Below are 24,543 nucleotides of genomic sequence, written 5' to 3'. Positions count from 1 at the left end.
CTCTCTCTCTCTCTCTCACTTTGCACCATTACACAATAAATATTCACAGTGAAAATATTTTGTCAGCGCGTTTCATGAACCAAGTTATAGGATTTGTTGACAACTCGCATCGAGTTCGTTACACTTCTACCTGGCGTGAAGCACATGTGGTTGTGACGTCATCATAAACAAATCCATTCTACTCATCCAGACGACTTCGCAACGGCTCCGTTGCCAGATTTTTTCACTCTGGAACCCGTTCTCAAAAGATTTCGTTTTGGGTCGTCGTGGCTCAGGTGGATAAGGCGCCATACCATAAATCCGGGGACCTGGGTTCGATTCCGGCCCGAGGTCATTTCCCGATCCCTCCCCGTCTCTCTCTCCCGCTCATTTCCTGTCTCTACACTGTCCTATCCAATAATAAAGGTGAAAAAGGCCCAAAAAAAATCTTAAAAAAAAAAAAACAAGAAATGGATTTGGTCAAATGTTTTGTATGAAGTTTTATTTATCAACTTTGCAAAAAAAAAAAAACAATAAAAATGCTCTGTCTCTCAAAATCCAGTGAATGTCGATAGAATAAAACAGTTATTCCACTCAGTCTCTCCGTACATGGCTTATAGCCAACTCAGTGCCACGTGTCTCATCAGCTATTAGCTCATGGATGACTTGATTTTATGGAATAAATGTTAAATATCCCTCATCAAAAAATTCCTAACTAAGTATTCACTATAAAGAATTAGAAATAAATCTGAAAAGAAATCAAATTGCTAGGCATAATGATGATACATAGATCTACACACACACACACACACACACACACACACACACACGCTTGCAGAGCGACAGCTGTGACTTGAGTCAGCTGTTAAGCTTGAAATTGTGACGTCGGTTCACAGTATATCCAGGATATACCATAACTGACTCACACCATATCCTTTTTATTTATTTATTTTTATTTTTTTTTTGACGTCACAATATAAATTGCTTAATCAGTGGTGGAACTATTTCATGTTGCGTGAGCCATTCTTGGCCAGTCCCTGAATGGGAATTTTTTGATGAGGGATATAAATGTTCCTATATACTCTAAGTGGTCAAAGAGTGTATGCGTGTGTTTTTATGTTCTATTATTATACTGCAAGTATGTTTTTGTTTTCTTTAATTTCCTGTGAAGTTCTGTGTAAAATAGAGTAGAGCAATATAAATTGCTTAATCAGTGTATTCCCACTGGATCAGAAAGACTATGCAACATCTGAAGCTAAAAAAAATAAGATACTCTCTCCAAGGATCTGTTTTGAAATTCTACGCAACCTAGCAGCCTTTCTTGGCTTTTGTGGATCAAATGGAAGCAGAAAATGTAACCCTGTAATACATATGAACCCCTTACTTTTATTGTCACATATGTTTTTTCTATCTCTGCTATGTTTGCTTACTTGACTCACCCTATCAACAAGTACATGAGATGACTATCTTTAATTTAGCAGTACAGGTCTGGTGGGTGGCTGGGTGGGGGGTGGTGACCGGGGATTAGTTTCTGTTTGTATTTTGTTTGTATTTTGTATTTTGCATACAGTGAAAACTTCAAATAAAAAGACCTTGTTCAAAAAAAAATTCCTATCACAAATACCTACTGCCTAGATACAAACCCCGATTCCAAAAAAGTTGGAACAAAGTACAAATTGTAAATAAAAATGGAATGCAATAACCTACAAATCTCAAAAACTGATATTGTATTCACAATAGAACATAGACAACATATCAAATGTCGAAAGTGAGACATTTTGAAATTTCATGCCAAATATTGGCTCATTTGAAATTTCATGACAGCAACACATCTCAAAAAAGTTGGGACAGGGGCAATAAGAGGCTGGAAAAGTTAAAGGTACAAAAAAGGAACAGCTGGAGGACCAAATTGCAACTCATTAGGTCAATTGGCAATAGGTCATTAACATGACTGGGTATAAAAAGAGCATCTTGGAGTGGCAGCGGCTCTCAGAAGTAAAGATGGGAAGAGGATCACCAATCCCCCTAATTCTGCGCCGACAAATAGTGGAGCAATATCAAAAAGGAGTTCGACAGTGTAAAATTGCAAAGAGTTTGAACATATCATCATCTACAGTGCATAATATCATCAAATGATTCAGAGAGTCTGGAAGAATCTCTGTGCGTAAGGGTCAAGGCCGGAAAACCATACTGGGTGCCCGTGATCTTCGGGCCCTTCGACGGCACTGCATCACATACCGGTACAGGCATGCTTCTGTATTGGAAATCACAAAATGAGCTCAGGAATATTTCCAGAGAACATTATCTGTGAACACAATTCACCGTGCCATCCGCCGTTGCCAGCTAAAACTCTATAGTTCAAAGAAGAAGCCGTATCTAAACCTGATCCAGAAGCGCAGACGTCTTCTCTGGGCCAAGGCTCATTTAAAATGGACTGTGGCAAAGTGGAAAACTGTTCTGTGGTCAGACGAATCAAAATTTGAAGTTCTTTATGGAAATCAGGGACGCTGTGTCATTCGGACTAAAGAGGAGAAGGACAACCGAAGTTGTTATCAGCGCTCAGTTCAGAAGCCTGCATCTCTGATGGTACGGGGTTGCATTAGTGCGTGTAGCATGGGCAGCTTACACATCTGGAAAGACACCATCAATGCTGAAAGGTATATCCAGGTTCTAGAGCAACATATGCTCCCATCCAGACGACGTCTCTTTCAGGGAAGACCTTGCATTTTCCAACATGACAATGCCAAACCACATACTGCATCAGTTACAGCATCATGGCTGTGTAGAAGAAGGGTCCGGGTACTGAACTGGCCAGCCTGCAGTCCAGATCTTTCACCCATAGAAAACATTTGGCGCATCATAAAACGGAAGATACGACAAAAAAGACCTAAGACAGTTGAGCAACTAGAATCCTACATTAGACAAGAATGGGTTAACATTCCTATCCCTAAACTTGAGCAACTTGTCTCCTCAGTCCCCAGACGTTTACAGACTGTTGTAAAGAGAAAAGGGGATGTCTCACAGTGGTAAACATGGCCTTGTCCCAACTTTTTTGAGATGTGTTGTTGTCATGAAATTTAAAATCACCTAATTTTTCTCTTTAAATGATACATTTTCTCAGTTTAAACATTTGATATGTCATCTATGTTCTATTCTGAATAAAATATGGAATTTTGAAACTTCCACATCATTGCATTCTGTTTTTATTTACAATTTGTACTTTGTCCCAACTTTTTTGGAATCGGGGTTGTAAATTGCTTCAACCATGTGTTCATTTATAGAATTCTACATAACATTAGAAGTAATGCAATGGAAGTAACATTTAGCATTTTCCAAAAAAAAAAAAAGTGATGAGGCTGAAAGAACAAAAATTTGTTTCCCAAAATTTTCCCAAAAGGCGCCCAAGCTTTTCCATGGCTTTGTTGAATGGCACCAGCCTATCTGATTTTATTTAGTCATTGAGTAATCAAACCAAATGTGCTTGCAGTAGAATTTGGCAAATTAATTGGTGTACTGGGTGGTGATTACAATTATCTTTGTGCCTTAAGGAGAGGTTTGAAAATGGCTAAGCTAACATTGTGACGGACATTTTATAATTTTAAATCAACAAGGATATAGCAAGTTGATAAATTTGCAGCAGAACCAAAAATTTTTATAGGTCATTTCCTTAAGACAAATGATCCAGTCAAGTGTTTACTCTTGAAAGTTAGTATCGTTTGAGGTTAAAACAGAAACACCACTTGTCATGTTACTGAGAGACCAGAAAGTGGCAAAACCTTTGTCCTGAGAGTTGCAAACTGAGAGTTGAGGTTGAAGGCAGGTGTGGATGATATGGCAAACACACATGTATGCTTGTAGATATCTTCATAGATCATATGAAATATTGATATGAAATTTCATGTCACAATTTCATATGATCTATGAAGATATCTACAAGCATACATAGTGTTTGCCATATCATTTACACCCACCTTCACGATCAACTGAACTGTCTGGGACACCTGATCATGAAACTCATTCATGAACTACTTAAATGTGACCTCAAAACATAAGAAACCTTAAAAACATAAATCACTGTTTGTTTGTTTTTTTTGTCCTAATGGTATATGGTGATTATTTATAATAACCAACTTTTATTACAGTTAATTACTTTAAACTTATCTTGTTGGATAATCTACATTTGAACTATATTTCATGCCGTTTAAAACATCTGTTTCTTCAGTCTAGAGTGATCTTCCAGCAAGAAGGAGAGAGAAGTTTTCACTCTTTCTACCAGGTGAGTCGGGAGCTGTGCAAAAAAAAAAAAATTTTAATAGGGTTGTTTTTGTCTTTGTAGTCTGGGATGGGATGACTCACATGAGCCAGATGCTACCAAACCTATATTTATAATTCCCAAGTCATAGCCATCTACTGAAAATAAACCATTACCCAGTGTTCTGCTACTGTAGGGAAATTACTGTTTTTGAAGTGTTTACAAGATTGCACAAGGCTTCTATACAATACTTGGTTATTAGACAGCACCCTGGACTTGCATTACTAGATAATGTGTTAAGGTTTGTTTGGATTTCCACTTTTGATAGTCGACCAAGTTGTGAAAGGTTCCAGGAAATGGATGAAATGAGTACGTACAGAAGAATATTTTGGAATCTTGGTGTTTAACCTCTGTGCTCTTTGTTTGTCCCAGCTTGTGAAAGGCGCCCCAGAGTCTCTGCTGCGATCCCTGCATATCCAGAAAGACCCTATCGCTTATAATTATATTAAAGTTGGAGGACATACCAAGGTATTGAATTGAGTTTTGCTGAATCAAATGCATATTTCCCAGATTGATTAAAGTAATTGTGGTGCATCTTGAAAAAGCTAGGACAAATATATATATATAAATTCACATGATCAGTGGTATGGATTTGTTCACTGGTCAAAATGTTCATATGTGTAATATTTTATTACACGATGGGTAAGCCTTTCATGACTCCCCAAATGAGTGTGTGAGTAGAATAACAGAGAGCAGCTCCGTTGTCTCCACATGAGCGTTTAATGGAAGAGAACAAAAACAAATTTATGGCAACAAACAATCTGACATCATGGAACATACTGGGATGTGTGGTTAACAGAGCCATGGCACACATCGAGGTGGTTTAAACATTGTGGTCCAGGCTCTACTTTTTTTTTTTTAAATAGAAACACTTTTGGGTCCCTCCGTTTCCAAAAGGGTTATGGTTTCCAGGGTTACCTCCTGTTGAAAATAAGCCCCAGGCTGCAGGAAACATTAGCCACCAGAGGGTCAGAACGGGGAGGAATTGGTTACTGCATCAGCGGTTCTCTGTCTTTAATTGTGGCTCTATGAATTTAATGTGAATTTAACACATTAAACTAATTCCTGAGAACAAAAGCGTGGCTGTAGAGGCCCTGTCCCGCAATACCGATAAGTGGCAGGACCAACCGATGTTATAGTCAGGATTATAGTTGTGGTGTGACTGCTCCAGACTGGAACTAGATTCAGGCATAAGTATAGTTGTAGTTATCGGTGTTGTGGGACCGGGCCCTAAGACAGGATGAATACTGTTTGCTATTTGGAGAAAAGTCAAATATTCTGTAAGTATAAATAAAAACGGTTAGAATGTTAAAATCACCCTCCACGCACTGCCGAAAATTTCCACGTTTATTCAGATATCCCCTAAAAGTTTATTCAGTAACTACTATTAATTATTCAGTAACTACAACGAAACTAACAGGAATCACGTTCAGTTACAAGAGTGAGGGATTGTATGTTACATTTTTTTTTTAATTTCAAAATGAAAAGACGGAAACAAGAAATCTTTCTTTTTATGTTTGTTTTTCTTGGCACACAATAAAACAGCAGAGTAATCCATTTTCTTCCATTAAATTTTTTTTTTTGAAAAGATGAGTAATTTTTCATTGCTTCTGTGTGTTACGGCACACAAACCTTAGAAATCAAATATTCTTAAATTGCATCAATTGGAAAACCCTGCTGATTTATTTAAGCTGCCATGACATCCTCTTTTACCCTGCTTCTGTTTTTATCCCCCGCTGGCCGAAAGGCCCGAAGGGGGATTATGTTGTGGTGATTTCCGTCCGTCTGTCCGTCCGTCCGTCCTGGGAAGGGTGCTCACCTTCTGAAATCAACTCCTCTCTCAATTTTTGGAGAAATTTCATGAAAGTTGGCCGGATTCTTTGTTATATGTCAGTAATATGCATATTGTAATTTCGTTCAGTTCGGTCACATTTTATCAGAGTTACAGCCCTTGATTAACAAAATTTTATAAGTTGACAATTTAATGAAAGTGTGTTTTCCTTCTGAAATCAACTCCTTTCACAATTTGAGGAGGAATTTCACGAAATTTGGCAAAAGGCATTGTTATATGTTGGTGGTACACACCTTATTTTGTTCAATTCGTTCGCATTTTACCAGAGTTGTGGCCCTTGATTAACAACCTTGTATTTTCACAATTTCATGAAGGTGCACTTGCCTTCTGACATCAACTCCTTTCTCAATTTTTGAACAAATTTCTTGAAGCTTGGCAAAAGACCTTGTTCTATGACGGTAATACGCATATTGCAAGTTAATTTCGTTTGTGAACATTTTACCAGAGTTTTGACCCTTGATTAAATAACTTGTATTTTGACAATTTCATGAGGATGTACGTTCTTCTGAAATCAACTCCTCTCTCAATTTGTGGAGGAATTTCAGCAAACTTGGCAAAAGGCTTTGTTATATGACAGTTATACGCATATTGAAATTTCGTTTAATTTGGGCAACTTTTACCAGAGTTATGCCCTTGATTATTAACGAACTTGTACTTTGGCAATTTCATCAAGGTATGCTTGCTGTCTGAAATCAACTCCGCTCACAGTTTTTGGAGGAATTTCATGTAATTTGGCAAAAAGTTTTTATCCCCCGCTGGCCAAAAGGCCCGAAGGGGGATTATGTCATGGCGATGTCCGTCCATCCCGGGAAGGGTACTCACCTTCTGAAATCAACTCCTTTCACAATTTTTGGAGGAATTTCATGAAACTTGGCAGGATTCTTTGTTGTATGTCGGGAATACACGTATTGCAATTTCGTTCAATTCGGTCGCATTTCACCAGAGTTATGGCACAGTTACCAGCAGGGGATATTGTGCTCCGAGTACTCTTGTTAAAACGCATGTAGTGTTCTACATTAGTACATCAGGTACTAACAATGATATTGAATCTACTCTTCTTGCTACAAGCCACTACGATATGCATCTGAGCCAGTTGAACTGGCTCTTTAACTTTAGCCTCAAAATGAATCTGAAATGATTAAAAACAAGCAAAGGAGAAATACGATATCGCATTCTTTTGTAATATTTTAAAGGCAAAACTGTTGAACATCTAATTCGAATATCTTTTTGTACATTTTGTAATGAAAAACGAAGAACTGTAACATGTATAGACTACTGAGAAATGTTTGGTCCTTTTTACATGTTGCACTTATACAACTTTTATAATATTGATCCTTGGTTGATATTAATGACACTTGATTTTACTCATTTAATGTTTAGTAAGCTATTGTAATTATTTTGGCGTATAATAATATGGATTTTTGTCCCAGTCATACCTGCTTTCATCATTTTCTGTCATGTCTGTAGTCCTCCATCAATGACAGTGCGGATTTCAAAGCTGTAGCAGATGCCATGAAGGTGATTGGTTTCACCACAGATGAGATCCAGACTGTCTACAAGATCCTTGCTACCATCCTGCACCTGGTACCCATGTTTGTTTGAAAATTGTGATGAAATATTTGCCTTTGTTGTTCTCACACCCAGATGTGTATAAATAAGTTAACACTGATAAACTTGTTGCTTATTGCTGTACACGGTGTTTAATTTGTCTCAGGGCAACTTAAAGTTTGGCAGTGACGGCGACGTGACTCTGATCGAGAACTCGAAATTGGTGGCCGTGCTTGGGGATTTGCTATCAACTAAAGAGGAGAATGTGGAAAAGGCACTGCTCTACCGCACTGTGTCAACCGGCCGTGATGTCATTGACAAGCAGCACACAGACAAAGAGGCCAGTTACGGCCGGGACGCTCTGGCTAAGGTATAGCAGAATCTGCTTTACGCCACGTTTCTTCCTCATAGGAGCAATCCACACCTGATGAATGGATGGATGGTTAAATAGATAGATGTAGTTTATTGACTCTCCAGGGGAAATTTCGAGTTTATCTGGTAGCCCACATGTTATAAATACTCAAATGAGGCATAGATATGGCACAACTGTGCTTATGCAATGTTTCAGAAAAAATAAATAAATAAAATGCAGTTTTATTTGTATAACGTTCTGCTTGATTCCGCTCATGTTTTATTGTGTAACTATGATTTACTGGAGCTGTACATAAACTATAGGTGCTACAATGGTAGCTCCATCCATCCATCCATCCATCCATCCATCCATCCATCCATCCATCCATGACACTATGACTTTTTATTTCATTAAAATAACCTTGAGTTTGAGAACTGTAGCACACATTTTAGAATTGGTAAGTCTTTAATCGTTAACAAAGACTTATTTACTTTGGTGATACATTTCCTCATTTGGAGTCTGTTTGTTTTATAATGTATTATAATTAGTGCTGTCAAAAATGTCATGTTATTAACGCGTTAACTTGACTCAATTTTAACTGCGATAATTTTTTTATCACGAGATTAACGCTCTGTGACATGATGTAGGTTTTTCATAAGCTTTTGAAACTGCCAGGAACTTGGAACAGAGACTTTGCTTAGAAAACCGATAGGAGCTAGACTGTAATGCCACGCCCCGCACAGCCAGAGTCCTCTGCCCTCCTCCCCCTAAAGAACCAGCGCGGGGAGGGCGCGCTAGTAGAGATGGGATTTATGGCTCTTTGATGGGATCCGCATCTTTGTGATCCGTTCTTTGAAAAGAGCCGTTCAAAAGACTGGCTCATTTGGCTCTTTTTAAATATTTATTCAGTTTTAAGAAGACAGCGTCTAAAGAAGCCAGATCCCTCTGAACTGTAAACTCAATGCTATCCCAGAAATCCTTCCTGTAATATGCAAATTTGGCTGCCTCTGATTGGACAGCGCGACGCATCAACAGGTGGAAAGTGTAAAAGTACAAAAGTGAGCTGAAACAGTAAAGATCAGATTCAATGCAATATTTATCAACGAACAACTTAAAGTTAATATAATAGTGTACTTTATATTATAATCAAGCATGTCAAGCCTACCGTCACTGTGTAACCTATCTCTCTGAGTTGTAGACTAACTCAAGCAGTAGATCACTTCACTCATGGTTCTTTTGCTAGCCCCGGTGTTCGGCTTAGGTTTCACTTTGCAGTGGCTGTGTCAAGACGTGTTATGCTTTGCAATACAAAGCAAGCCCATTCACGTTTTTATGCTGTTAAGAGAATTACAATGGTTTTTCATGTGACAAAAATGTGCGATTAAATTGCGATTAATCGCGAGTTAACTATGACAGTCGCGACATTAATCGCGATTTAAATATTTTAATCGCTTGACAGCACGAATTATAATCAAAATTATTTGGCACAGAGACTTACTTTGCATGCCACCACAGAGATCTTTGGCTTAATAGAGAACAAATCACACATGCATATCCATTCCTCAGTTCACAATGATTTTTATTATCATTTTGCTTGGATAATAAACCAGCAGTAGTCAGTAGTTTTGTAGTTTTAATCGTTTAGTTTTCAGTATTAAAGGTGGATACAAGTTGTACTGTGAATACAGCTTTCAAATAAGATTCAGTCCAAAGCTCAAGTGTAAGTCTGGTCATTCAGCAACAGGTTTGTGTCGGTCATATACGTACCTGTCCTGAAAAAAATGACCTAAAACACAACATATCGGACTGAAATGTGGGCATTTTAAGTGGCTGTTAAACGTTTATATTAAAGGGGCTGGCTCAATCTTCCCAGAATCCAATTTCGTTGCTTTGTGTTTTGAAATTGTTTTTGAAACCGCTACCTGTTATCTCTCTGTGCAGCAAAACCTCTGCAGATTCACTATTAGTGATCCATTCAAAACCCATCTTGAACTTTTTCTTCATCTGTGTGCCATATGTGGACGTGTTCATGATTTAAACAAAATATACCTTTTTCTTTCCTTCGCTGGCATCTGAGAGACGGCCAAGGCTGGTCCGGGTATGTTGTAATGGAATAACCGTACAAAAACAGAACGGTTCTGCCGAAAGAATTTTAAAATATAGATACTTTTGACAAAATATCTTCAATTTCATGTTATAATATAATATAAAATCCATGGCATCTATAAAATCAATGTTGACACATTGTTTTTGGAATAGTGCTAGCATTTGAAAATGGCAACTCGCTTCATGGCAGAGAGGATTCTGGGAAGGGTGATCCGACCCCTTTAACAGTGGACAAAAAGAAACCTATACCTCTGAGGGTTTAAATTCACTAGGGTTTTGTGAGACGTGTAAAATGAGACCTTACATACCCTGTTGCATTTGTACTATGCCCTTTCTATTTAGGTCCATAAATATGCTTTGAAACGCCACATTTCCACTTTTGACATGCTGCGAACTGGTTTATTTACCATCTCACTGTCTTGTCATGGTTTTAAAATAAACTGCAGTGTCAGTGGGGCGGCACGGTGGTGTAGTGGTTAGCGCTGTCGCCTCACAGCAAGAAGGTCCTGGGTTTGAGCCCAGCAGCCGGCGAGGGCCTTTCTGTGTGGAGTTTGCATGTTCTCCCCGTGTCCACGTGGGTTTCCTCCGGGTGCTCCGGTTTCCCCCACAGTCCAAAGACATGCAGGTTAGGTTAACTGGTGACTCTAAATTGACCGTAGGTGTGAACGTGAGTGTGAATGGTTGTCTGTGTCTATGTGTCAGCCCTGTGATGACCTGGCGACTTGTCCAGGGTGTACCCCACCTCTCGCCCGTAGTCAGCTGGGATAGGCTCCAGCTTGCCTGCGACCCTATAGAACAGGATAAGCAGCTGCAGGTAATGGATGGATGGATGCAGTGTAAGTACCGCTGGCCCAGTGTCTGCTGTCCTAATCTGTCATGTTTCACCAGATACTGTTTACGGATTATTTTTCCTTATAAAAACGTAAGCAGTAAATGCTGTTGTAAATACCATCTTGCCAGTGGATGAGTTGGATATCTGATTATGACCTGGGAATGGCTACTTAAGCTAAGTGTGTTTAGTGACACACTTGTTTTAATGGACACTCTGCTAAAATCGAACAATTTCATCAAGGCAAAAAATGTTGTAAATGCTCCTGCATGCCTCATCCAGCAGTAATCTATAGAGCAAAACTGTCTGGTCCGAAAGCTTAGAAATAAATCCTCCTCCTGATGATTAATTTCAGAACTGGAAGCACGTATTGAGGGCTTCCAATCATTTTGGTGCATTATTTCTTCCCCCACTAAATCATACCTCCTGCACTACAATTAGCTGCTTTTTCTTATGGTGTGTGTGTGTGTGCGCGTGTGTTTAAATATACTACAAATAATCCCACAAGGGCTGTTATCCAACTAATGAGAAGCTGCTTGTGCTGAGGATACCCAATTACGCATTTGCACAGTACATGCTGGATATTGTAGTGAAGGACATGGATGCAGTAATATCTCATCTCATTATCTCTAGCCGCTTTATCCTTCTACAGGGTCGCAGGCAAGCTGGAGCCTATCCCAGCTGACTACGGGTGAAAGGCGGGGTACACCCTGGACAAGTCGCCAGGTCATCACAGGGCTGACACATAGACACAGACAACTATTCACACTCTCATTCACACCTACGGTCAATTTAGAGTCACCAGTTAACCTAACCTGCATGTCTTTGGACTGTGGGGGAAACTGGAGCACCCGGAGGAAACCCACGCGGACACGGGGAGAACATGCAAACTCCACACAGAAAGGCCCTCGCCGGCCCCGGGGCTCGAACCCGGACCTTCTTGCTGTGAGGCGACAGCGCTAACCACTACACCACCGTGCCGCCGGATGCAGTAATATAATACAGAATTTTGTCACTAAATGCAAAAGATACAATACTGCACCTCCGCATAGTGTTCCTAATAAAGTGCGTGTATATATAATGCACAGTATATTAAAAATAATGACTGTGTTGGCCAATCCACTCATGACTTTTGTGTTGTGTTCTGCCTAGGCCATTTATGAGCGCCTCTTCTGCTGGATTGTGGGAAGAATTAATGACATCATTGAAGTAAAGAACTATGATATCAAAATCCATGGGAAGAACACGGTGATTGGGGTGCTGGACATCTATGGCTTTGAGATCTTTCAGAACAACAGGTGTGTGTCAAATCCAAGCTCTGCAGAAAGACTTTGACCTCACTGATATAAACACTGTCTCTGACATCTCGCTGCCCTTTTTTTTTTTTTAAATAATCTCCAGTTTTGAGCAGTTCTGTATAAATTACTGCAATGAGAAACTTCAGCAGCTCTTCATTCAGCTGGTGCTCAAGCAAGAGCAGGAGGAGTACCAGCGAGAGGGCATCCCATGGAAGCATGTAGGACCATGATAGGATTTTGTCTCTCAGAACTTTTTTGCGTTACATCAGATTGATCAGGTTGTATGATATACTTGTATAACCCATGTATTTTTGTATCACTGTGTTATTTGGGCAGATTGATTACTTCAATAATCAGATCATTGTGGACCTAGTGGAACAGCAGCACAAGGGGATCTTCGCCGTGCTGGACGAGGCATGTATGAATGTTGGGAAAGTGACTGATGAGATGTTCCTACAGGCGCTCAACGGCAAACTGGCAAAGCACGCCCATTACACCAGCCGTAAGGTATGGCCCAGGACACTAACTGGTGTCTAGATTCATCAAACAGGGTTTTAGTTTTAAATCGAGGAAATCTTGATAAAAGCACTGCTATACACTACCGTTCAAAAGTTTGGGGTCACTTTGAAATGTCCTTATTTTTGAAAGAAAAGCACTGTTCTTTTCAATGAAGATCACTTTAAACTAATCAGAAATCCACTCTATACATTGCTAATGTGGTAAATGACTATTCTAGCTGCAAATGTCTGATTTTTGGTGCAATATCTCCATAGGTGTATAGAGGCCCATTTCCAGCAACTATCACTCCAGTGTTCTAATGGTACAATGTGTTTGCTCATTGCCTCAGAAGGCTAATGGATGATTAGAAAACCCTTGTACAATCATGTTAGCACAGCTGAAAACAGTTGAGCTCTTTAGAGAAGCTATAAAACTGACCTTCCTTTGAGCAGATTGAGTTTCTGGAGCATCACATTTGTGGGGTCGATTAAACGCTCAAAATGGCCAGAAAAATGTCTTGACTATATTTTCTATTCATTTTACAACTTATGGTGGTAAATAAAAGTATGACTTTTCATGGAAAACACAAAATTGTCTGGGTGACCCCAAACTTTTGAACGGTAGTGTATGTAAAAGCTGCCTGTGATACAAGTTCACTTACGTTATAAAAGCTGCAAACAGTCGTTTTCTTTCTTTCTTTCTTTCTTTCTTTCTTTCTTTCTTTCTTTCTTTCTTTCTTTCTTTCTTTCTTTCTTTCTTTCTTTCTTTCTTTCTTTCTTTCTTTCTTTCTTTCTTTCTTTCTAAATCTGTCTTGAAGTGAGTAAGACAAACGGTACAGCTTGTCAAGTTACTGGGAAATGAGACTGTGTAAAATATAAATTGAATGGAACTGAATCACACTGGATCGGACATGAATCAATTTGTATCCGTGCTGAACTGAATCAATTATATCGAATCCATATTAAATTAAAGTGCGTTGGATAGTTGCTTGTTTAACAGTATCGTTTTTAGCTCACTGGCCGTAGGGCGATGAGCTATTGCCATCACACGGCGTCCGGCGTCCATCCACAGTTCACAAAAATTGCTACTCCTCCCTGAGTTTTCAATGGATTTTGATTCTGATTGATTGTTTTTGTTTGGAAGATCTAATCAGTCTGCACAAAAGTTACTCCCTGGTTTTGTGATTTCTCATTAACAAGTTGCTAATTAGGCCGGTTAACGAACTTTTGAGGAAAATTGCTACTCCTCCCTGAGTTTTCAGTGGTTTTTGATCCCGATTGTTTTGTTTTGAAGATCAAATTGTTCTAATTGTTCTCATGAACAACTTGGCTAATTGTAAACGAGTCTGGTTTCTCATGGTACGGCCATGTGAGCTATTGCGTCGCTGACGCTCTGGCTATACTGTAGCGTCGTTTACTATGTATTGTAGACTACGTACTTGATAAGTTCTAAGAAACAACCTGCTCACTTGAATCCCTGAACAAAAGAGTTGAGTTTCCCTTCAAGCCTGAGTTTCTTAAAAGCATTGCAGCACAAAGATCATCGTTAAATGGTCGAGCGAGCAACACAATGAAGGCTCTCACTCCTAGTTAAGACGCTCTTAGCCCATGTTTACATTAGACCGTATCAGCGGATCATCAGATTAACGTTTTTAAAACGATTAGTGTGCACACAGCAACACCAATACACGATTTGCGTGTACACAGCAACACCAATACACGGATACGCTCGGCTCCGCAGGCATCCTGCGCTCCAGATCACTCCGCCCTGAACAGCAAGTGCCCTCTGGAGGGTGCGCACTCTGGCCCTGCGCAGCTCACACAGCGCGCGAGTGAAGTGCACAAGCAGTGTTTTCGGGACTGAGCCGCTGTGTGTGTGATCCCAGCGCACATCACTTACCACTTGCAAGTGGAAGGATGGCAAGCCTAAAGACAATCATAACTACACAATGGGCAGTATTTGCATCAGTATTTGCAGTATTTTCATACTTTTATACTCTTTAATGAAAGGTGATACAAGGCGGAAGTCCGCGCCGTTTTTCAGCAGTCACGTCACATGACCAACGCCAGCGAATCAGGAAGGTGGATGTCACAGTGACGTTGTCCAATGACGACGCCAGCTAGAGCTCAGCACAGCGTATTCGCGTATCTCAATGTTTACACAGCACCGGATCAGACACGATCTAGATTGAATACGTGGACCCTGGCGGATTCCCGTTTCCCGACGTTTCCAGGCGGTTTAATGTAAACGGACAGTGCATCCGTGAAGAAAACGAGACAGATACGGTCTAATGTAAACTTGGCCTTAGTGTTAAGAGGCTTTTGGGAAACCCACCCCTGAACAGCTGGAGATGTTTATTAAAGTCACTTGGCTAATTATAAACGAGTCTGGTTTCTCATGGTACGGCCATGTGAGCTATTGCGTCGCTGACGCTCTGGCTATACTGTAGCGTCGTTTACTATGTATTGTAGACTATGTACTTGATAAGTTCTAAGAAACAACCTGCTCACTTGAATCCTTGAACAAAAGAGTTGAGTTTCCCTTCAAGCCTGAGTTTCTTAAAAGCATTGCAGCACAAAGATCATTGTTAAATGGTCGAGCGAGCAACACAATGAAGGCTCTCACTCCTAGTTAAGACGCTCTTAGTGTTAAGAGGCTTTTGGGAAACCCACCCCTGAACAGCTGGAGATGTTTATTAAAGTCTAAACCCTGGTTAAACATGCCTTGCTTTGATTCTGTCTGTGAGGCAGCAGAATGGACAGAACCCTGTCCACTGGACAGTTACCCTGAATGGACAGAAGAGGGCATCAGTGATCACTGGAAGAACCCCCTGTATCTGGCTCTATATTGAGCTCTCGGTGATGTCACTGCCAACCAATGGGAGCTAGTGAGACTGCAGTTTCATAGCCCTGGCAAAGATGTTATAGAGAGGTAGAGATGGAGATTTACTTAGTACTAAAAGGTAAAGCTAGGGCACTGACGACACGAGTCTTTATTTCCGTCTCGGATTGCCTCGGATGCCAGCCGTGGTTGCACGAGTTCTTCCATGTTTGTTCTGTTGCCTATCTGCAAGCTGAGTCTGAACATGAACATGCTGGTAAAAATGTCCCTAGGTGTCTGTTTAGCAACTGGCCAAGACAGCTCATTTGTAATGCAGAGGATTACTGCCCACTGTAGAAGTGCCTACTGCAGCTGAAGTGATTCATTTCTCCTGTTAGCGTGCATGTGTGTAGGTGCTGGATGTATAGATTGAATGAATGTTCCATATACAGTGGATATAAAAAGTGTACACACCCCGTTAAAATGATAGGTTTTTCTGATGTAAAAAAAAAATGAGACCACGACAAATAATTTCAAAACTTTTCCCACCTTTTAATGTGACCTATAACCTGTACAATTCAATTGGAAAACAAACCTGTTGGGGGGAAAAACATTTTTAAAAAATAAGTAACGTACAATAAGCTGGTTGCGCAAGTGTGCACACCCTTAAACTAATACTTTGTTGAAGCACCTCTTGATTTAATTACAGCATTCAGTCTTTTTGGGTCAGAGTCTATCAGCCTGCCACATCTAGACTTGGCAATATTTGCCCACTCTTCCTTGCAAAAGCGCTCCACATCTGTCAGATTGCGAGGGCATCTCTTGTGCACAGCCCTCTTCAGGTCACTCCACAGATTTTCAATTGGATTTAGGTCTGAGCTCTGGCTGGGCCGTTCCAAAACTTTTTTGGGGGGTCAATGTCGTGCTGAAAGATGAAATTCCTCTTCATCTTCAGCTATCTAGCAGACACCTGAAGGTTTTGGGCCAAAATTGACTGGTATTTAGAACTGTTCATAATTCCCTCCAGCTTGACTAAAGCCCCTGTTCCAGCTGAAGAAAAACAACCCCAAAACATGATGCTGCCACCACCATGCTTCACCATGGGTATGGGGTTCTTTTGGTGATGCGCAGTGTTGTTTTTGCGCCAAACATACCTTTTGGAATTGTGGCCAAAAAGTTCAACCTTGGCTTCACCAGACCAGAACACATTTTCCCACATGCTTTTGGGAGAGTTGATGTATTTTTTTTTTTTTTTGTAAAATTTAGCCAGGCCTGAATGTTTTTCTTTGTAAGAAAAGGCTTCCATCTTGCGACCCTACCTCATAGTCCAGACATATGGAGAATATGGGAGATTGTTGTCACATGTAGTACACAACCAGTACTTGCCAGAAATTCCTGCCGCTCCTTCAGTGTTGCTGTGGGCCTCTTGGCAGCCTCCCTGACCAGTTTTCGTCTTGTCTTTTCATCAATTTTGGAGGGACGTCCAGTTCTCAGTAATGTCACTGTTGTCCCATATTTTCTCCGCTTCTTGATGACGGTCTTCACTGTGCTCCATGGTATATCTAATGCTGTGAAAATGTTTTTGTACCCTTCTCCTGACTGATACCTTTCAACAATGAGATCCCTCTGATGCTTTGTAAGCTCTCTGTGAACCCTGGCTTTTGCTGGAGGATGCAACTGAGTAAATGTCTGAACTTTATTTGGGGTTAATCAGAGATATTTTAATTGATGGCAGGTGTGAACCCAAAAAGACTGAATGCTGTAATTAAATCAAAAGGTGCTTCAACAAAGTATTAGTTTAAGGGTGTGCACACTTATGCAACCAGCTTATTGTACGTTTTTTACTTTTTATGTTTTTCCCCCTAACAGATCTGGTTTTCAATTGAATTGTACAGGTTGTAGGTCACATTAAAGGTGAGAAATGTTTTGAAATTATTTATCGTAGTCTTTTTATGCCTCCGGCACCGTAAGGTGCAGGAGGCATTATGTTTTCGGGTTGTCCGTCCATGCGTCCGTCCGTGCGTGCATGCCGAAACCTTGTGAACGCGATATCTCAAAGGCTAATGAAAGGAATTTCACCAAACTTTCACCATTTGTGCGCTTTGGGACAAACATTAACTGATTTAAATTTTGAGATCAAAAGGTCTAAGGTCAAGGTCACTGTGAGGTCAAATGTCTGTCTGAAGACCTTGTGAACACAATATCTCCAAGGCTGATACAAGTAATTTCACCAGTTCAAGATTACTGTGAGGTCAAATGTCCATCCCCAAATCACAACTGAATAAGGCATGTAGTCTACCGGGTGGAGGCATCCCCATCGACGCCGTTGGCGTCGAGTTCTATCTAGTTTTTTTTTTTTTTTTTTTTTTTAAATTTTTTTACATCAGAAAAACCTAGCATTTTAACGGGTTGTGTACACTTTTTATATCCACTGTAAATGTATCCATCCTTAAATCCCCTCTTCACTAAGGCCAACAGAGTGGATGCATCAAAGATGAGACTTCCTGATCAGCTAAAGCTGGGCATACACTGTGCATTTTTTTTTTTCTTCAATTGTGGTATTCAGCTGCTGCTCACACTGTACGAGTGAATCGCAGGGGTAAACAGCACGCAGCTTACGATTCCTGTTCTCACACTATACGATCCGATGCTCGGATCCGATGCTCAGGATTTCAAACAAGTTTGATTTTCATCCTATCGATCGGGAGGAGGTCGTGAGGTGTTAATCGCTTGTCGTTACCCCATGTATACTACATGATCCGAGACGCACGATTGAGCCAAAACTTGGCCCGATCTCCAAAATAGTCGCACGAGTGAAAATTGTGTCAAAATCGGGCCAAAAATCGCACAGTGTATGCCCAGCATTACTCAGAGTGATCAGACTCTGTGATTCTGACATTAAAATCATATTTTTCATTTCTTCCACGCTCCATTATTCATCTTCCTGAGATTTTCTGTATTTTAAATCATTAAACTGTTCATGTTTTAACCCTGGGATAATTAAGGCGCACTCATTAAAAGACTCCAGTCAAATCCACAGTGGATTATTTTTTCCCCACTTCTTGTTTTGCTCCTCATGCTTTCTCTGTAGTCTGCCTCCTACAGGAAAATTGCATGCTTCACTGGTTCTAAATGTGCTAAGACTTTGCACATTGGCTGATTTGAGGTAGTTCTATTCAAGCACTCATTTTTTCCCCTGTTAATTGGGAAATGTGTGAACTCAATGAGAGGAAAAGAAAGAAGAAAGCGAGCAAAGGAAATCTACGTCATGGAGGCTTAGGCCCCGTCCACACGAGTACGCGGCCTCACCCAATACGCTGTCGTTTTGAAAAAAAATCTCCGTAAACACGGCGTCGTTTCGATTCACTGGAAACGACCCAAAACGCTGTAGTACATATGCCAGGCCTGTATGTGGCGCTGTGACACCGCCACACCAATACATTAAAACCGGAAGAGAAGCCATGGAGCATGCGTATAAAGGTCACGCGCTGTTTACAAAACAAGCTCATAACACGAGAAGTTTTGTTGCTCCTCGCAGTAATATAAAAGCAGAAGGTTTTGTTGTAGCAGCCGTAATAGACTGAGTACGAGCACAAGCCTGTAGTCTGCTGCTGTTGTTGTTGTTGTTATGACGCGTCTAGTGGCGGTGGCTGAGGTTAAAGGAACAGTCCACCGTACTTCCATAATGAAATATGCTCTTATCTGAATTGAGACGAGCTGCTCCGTACCTCTCCAAGCTTTGCGCGACCTCCCAGTCAGTCAGACACAGTCAGACGCGCTGTCACTCCTGTTAGCAATGTAGCTAGGCTCAGTATGGCCAACGGTATTTTTTGGGGCTGTAGTTAGATGCGACCAAACTCTTCCACATTTTTCCTGTTTACATAGGTTTATATGACCAGTGATATGAAACAAGTTCAGTTACACAAATTGAAACGTAGCGATTTTCTATGCTATGGAAAGTCCGCACTATAATGACAGGCGTACTAACACCTTCTGCGCGCTTCGGCAGCGCATTGATATGGAGCTCAGATATCAATGCGCTGCCGAAGCGCGCAGAAGGTGTTAGTACGCCTGAACACCTTCTCTTTTATCTGTTCACCTTGTGAACAGATAAAACAACAGTTTTTAGAGAGCAGAGGTCTCACAGTGGCCATGAGTAAATGACGGTTAAAAACTGTGTGCGCAAAATGTTGGCTAGATCACACCTTGACAGGTCTAACAATCGACCCAATTAACGATTCAATTTGATTCATGATAATGGGTTCAGAATTCGATTTTCCCATGATCATCTTGAAAAAATATCAAATGAAAATTCTACGACCACAAAAGCAACATTTTCCCCCCTATTCTTTTTTAACTTATTCCTTTTGTTAATTAAAAAAGCCTTTTCTTCATAACCAATAATAATTTATCCACGTTTGTAAAGGTTGGAATAAAAATAATAGCCTATTAACTAAATATTCTTTTTTTAGTAAAAATGAAAAAAGTCCTTTTTTTAAATAAACTTTTATAAACATTTGTTCTACCTCCATTTTTCTTCTCTTCAGTTTTCACTTTCTGTAAAAAAGAGAGCTCGGATTTCTTATTAAATCTATTTATACCATCAATCTACAACTGCTCTTTCTCATTTAAGATCTTTTGTGGTTTTGTAGCTTTCGAGCTGTTTTACTTCCTCCTTGGGTGAAGTGATGTGCATTCCTGCTATTGTACCCTCTGCTGTCTAAACGATGCGATTACAGCTACAGTGGTGTTTGAAAGTTTGTGAACCCTTTAGAATTTTCTCTATTTCTGCATAAATATGACCTAAAACATCATCAGATTTTCACACAAGTCCTAAAAGTAGATAAAGAGAACCCAGTTAAACAAATGAGACAAAAATATTATACTTGGTCATTTATTAATTGAGGAAAATGATCCAATATTACATATCTGTGAGTGGCAAAAGTATGTGAACCTCTAGGAAGGTGAAATTAGTGTCAGGTGTTTTTCAATCAATGGGATGACAATCAGGTGTGAGTGGGCACCCTGTTTTATTTAAAGAACAGGGATCTATCAAAGTCTGATCTTCACAACACATGTTTGTGGAAGTGTATCATGGCACGGACAAAGGAGATTTCTGAGGACCTCAGAAAAAGCATTGTTGATGCTCATCAGGCTGGAAAAGGTTACAAAACCATCTCTAAAGAGTTTGGACTCCACCAATCCACAGTCAGACAGATTGTGTACAAATGGAAGAAATTCAAGACTATTGTTACCCTCCCCAGGAGTGCTCGACCAACAAAGATCACTCCAAGAGCAAGGCGTGTAATAGTCGGCGAGGTCACAAAGGACCCCAGGGTAACTTCTAAGTAACTGAAGGCCTGTCTCACATTGGCTAATGTTAATGTTCATGAGTCCACCATCAGGAGAACACTGAACAACAATGGTGTGCATGGCAGGGTTGCAAGGAGAAAGCAGCTGCTCTCCAAAAAGAACATTGCTGCTCGTCTGCAGTTTGCTAAAGATCACGTGGACAAGCCAGAAGGCTATTGGAAAAAATGTTATGTGGACGGATGAGACCAAAATAGAACTTTTTGGTTTAAATGAGAAGCGTTATGTTTGGAGAAAGGAAAACACTGTGTTCCAGCATGAGAACCTTATCCCATCTGTGAAACATGGTGGTGGTAGTCTCATGGTTTTGGGCCCATTTTGCTGCATCTGGGCCAGGACGGCTTGCCATCATTGATGGAACAATGAATTCTGAATTATACCAGCGAATTCTAAAGGAAAATGTCACGACATCTGTCCATGAACTGAATCTCAAGAGAAGGTGGGTCATGCAGCAAGACAACAACCCTGAGCACACAAGTCGTTCTACCAAAGAATGGTTAAAGAAGAATAAAGTTAATGTTTTGGAATGGCCAAGTCAAAGTCCTGACCTTAATCCAATTGAAATGTTGTGGAAGGACCTGAAGTTCATGTGAGGAAACCCACCAACATCCCAGAGTTGAAGCTGTTCTGTATGGAGGAATGGGCTAAAATTCCTCCAAGCCGGTGTGCAGGACAGTTACAACAGTTACCGGAAACGTTTAGTTGCAGTTATTGCTGCACAAGGGCGTCACACCAGATACTGAAAGCAAAGGTTCACATACTTTTGCTACTCACAAATATGTAATATATGGATCATTTTCCTCAATAAATAAATGACCAAGTATAATATTTTTGTCTCATTTGTTTAACTGGGTTCTCTTTATCTACTTTTAGGACTTGTGTGAAAATCTGATGATGTTTTAGGTCATATTTATGCAGAAATATAGAAAATTTTAAATGGTTCACAAACTTTCAAGCACCACTCTAGAAGAAACTAAGATTACACAGCCGGATGATAATCACAAATCATTTTTTTATTTCACTGATTCAAATTATGAATTTGTATCATGATTTTTATCAGCACATGATAATATTGTTACATCAGGGTTCTAATGCGACCAAACTATTGGCGTAGTGACACCAGTCATAACGGCTGGGGGTTTGGGAGCGGCTTTAGGACCCCGAAAGCTCATGGGTTCTACATGCTGTCTAGTGCATTTCCTGGCACTTGCAGGCCTCCTGAAAGTCACTCTTTTTTGGTAATATTTAATGAGGTTTTTTTTTTTTTGCCAAAAGTTGCTGTGATATTTTTGTTTTTGATTGAAGACTTAATATTCAACTATATTGGTGACATGTTTATGGAATAAGAATAAAACAACCAGTTGATGTTCACCAAATATCAGCTTTAGCCATTCAATTACAATACATGACTATCCAGATCTAACTCAGGGACTGGCACGTATTACACCTCTTAACACGGATGGCACTTTACCACGAACACAGCATAAGGAAGGAGGTAAAAAGACTAGCATGATCAGTGACCATCTCCACACGGAACGACTCGGACAGCTGTGCACTGGGCGCTTACGTGGACGGGGAGTGGAGTATGTCCAAATGTAGAACATTCACATGGCGGTGTGCTGTAGAGGTCTGCGCGGGACAGAATTTTCAGTCCCGCTCCCGCCCGATCCCGCAAAGAATTATGATTTTCAGTCCCGCTCCCGCCCGCGCCTGCCATATTTTGTCCCGCTCCCACCCGCAAATCCCGCATGATGCAGACGTTCGCGTTATTTCTCACGAAAGTTCTTGTCATTGGCTTGAGGAATTAAACATGCTGAGCTTAGCTGAGCTCTCCACTGACCGATCCTTCATTTACTGTTAAGTTTATTGTTTAGACTCTGAAATTCTGCTGACACATTCCAAGTTGAGCGCTGCATGCGCTCATGATTGACAGCTCTCGCTTTGATTGACAGCTCTCGCTTTGATTGACAGCTCTCGCTTTGATTGACAGCTCCCGCTTTGCGCACTCGCACTCCCACTTCCGAGTCTGTGGCGTTATGATTCCAACCGCGATTTCATTCTTCTCTCATATGAAGTGCTGCGCAACCACAACCAGCTCCTCAGATTATACACTGTCTGTTTCTAGCTTTAAATTGAACAATCTGTGTGATACACAGTCCTTTTTAATACTAGTTAATACTTTTTAATACTTTTTTTAAAATACTTTTTAATACTTAGGACTAATACTCTTGACTTTTTAATGGTAAATGTACCTCTTTTTAAAGCAGCACTTACTTCTGAAGCACTGTGAGCTTCACTAGAGGAGCTCTGCTCTTCTGCCATGATCGGAGATCTCAAACACGCGCAGAAAGGAATCGGAAACGTACGCGAGATTAGACCACATCCGCAAATTTAGGCATCTTAAAATGTTTTTATTAATGCCAAATAAAATATCCAGCACAAATTATATACGATAGACATAAATTAATAATTTATAAATTTTATTTTAAACACCTTTTTTAATTAGCGGGACTGCAGCTCATCACCTCTCCCGTCCGCGCCCGCATTGTGCACTCCCCCTCCTGCCCGCGCCCGCAATGAGCTTTCAAAATTTGTCCCGCACCTCACTGCTTTGCGTTGGGTCCCACGGGACTCCCGCGGGAGTGCAGGGCTCTAGTGTGCTGTCGCCGCTGCATGGGGATAACGAGAAAATTAAACAAAAGACCACATTTTCTAGATTGGCAAGTCTTTTTATTAGTGTAGCGGCAACTTTTACAGGTGTGTCAGCAATATTGTGGGTGTAGCGGAAATGAAATATTGAGTATCGGCCCGATACGCTGAAAAGGCCTCGGTAGAACCCTGGTTACATGCGTACATTTTGACTATGCTTCCTTAGAGACAGAGGTACTGTATGTATGCTAAAGGAAGGTTACAGATGTGAACATGTTGCTTACTGAGGTTCATATCTGACCACTGCGAGTTAGCCTAGTGGTTAGCGTGTTCGTTTCTTGATCAGGAGATCATGAGTTCTACTCGCGGTCGGGTCATACCAAAGACCATCATAAAAATGGTACCTACTAAAGTCTGGCAAGGCACGCTGCAATACAGATGCGAGTGGGGAGTCAAACTCTCGCAGTTACCAGAGGACTAGCTCTCCACTGTAACCCTAGCTAGGTAATAGGCGAGAGGCTGAGGGCTACGGAAATGGGGATCGGCGCCGCCCTATGCGCCACATGGCGTGGGAAGGACTTTGACTTGATTTATGATTCATACCTGACCTCCTCTGCTTCCAAGATCGTCATGTCTGCCTCAAACCATTCAAGAAAATGGCGCAAGTCTGTTACTTTTTTGCAGTCGATAGTACTTTCAGCACAGAATTGCTCGAGAATGATAAGAGGCTAATCACGAAACCAGGACTGTGTATGCTTGTGAATTTGTACAGTATGCACTAAGCATGTGTACTGTATGTAGTGTTGAATACGACAGCGTTAGAGTATTTGGCAGATATGTCCTAGATGTGTAATCTGTCGTCATCACCTGTTTTACAATCCGGATCTAGTTGCAACTCTCGTTCATTTTTATTATAAAGACTTTCTCGGT

The 24,543-nt window shown here is 40.6% G+C and overlaps 1 protein-coding gene across 1 annotated transcript in view; it reads left to right on the top strand.

Moving 5' to 3' along the window:
* The window catches only part of myo1d (myosin 1D), a 150,963-nt gene that overhangs the window by 37,970 nt on the left and 88,450 nt on the right, over nucleotides 1–24,543 (top strand). The window contains exons 5-11 of the mRNA XM_060939892.1: nucleotides 4,202–4,255; nucleotides 4,664–4,759; nucleotides 7,611–7,727; nucleotides 7,858–8,061; nucleotides 12,131–12,276; nucleotides 12,380–12,494; nucleotides 12,613–12,783. Of these exons, the coding sequence (XP_060795875.1) occupies nucleotides 4,202–4,255; nucleotides 4,664–4,759; nucleotides 7,611–7,727; nucleotides 7,858–8,061; nucleotides 12,131–12,276; nucleotides 12,380–12,494; nucleotides 12,613–12,783 (903 nt within the window). The remainder of the gene's footprint in view (nucleotides 1–4,201; nucleotides 4,256–4,663; nucleotides 4,760–7,610; nucleotides 7,728–7,857; nucleotides 8,062–12,130; nucleotides 12,277–12,379; nucleotides 12,495–12,612; nucleotides 12,784–24,543) is intronic.

Source organism: Neoarius graeffei, chromosome 14 (genome assembly GCF_027579695.1).
Source record: "Neoarius graeffei isolate fNeoGra1 chromosome 14, fNeoGra1.pri, whole genome shotgun sequence".
NCBI classification, from domain to species: Eukaryota; Metazoa; Chordata; class Actinopteri; order Siluriformes; family Ariidae; genus Neoarius; species Neoarius graeffei.
Note: the sequence above shows the minus strand (reverse complement) of the source record. Positions and strands in the feature narration are given on the sequence as shown.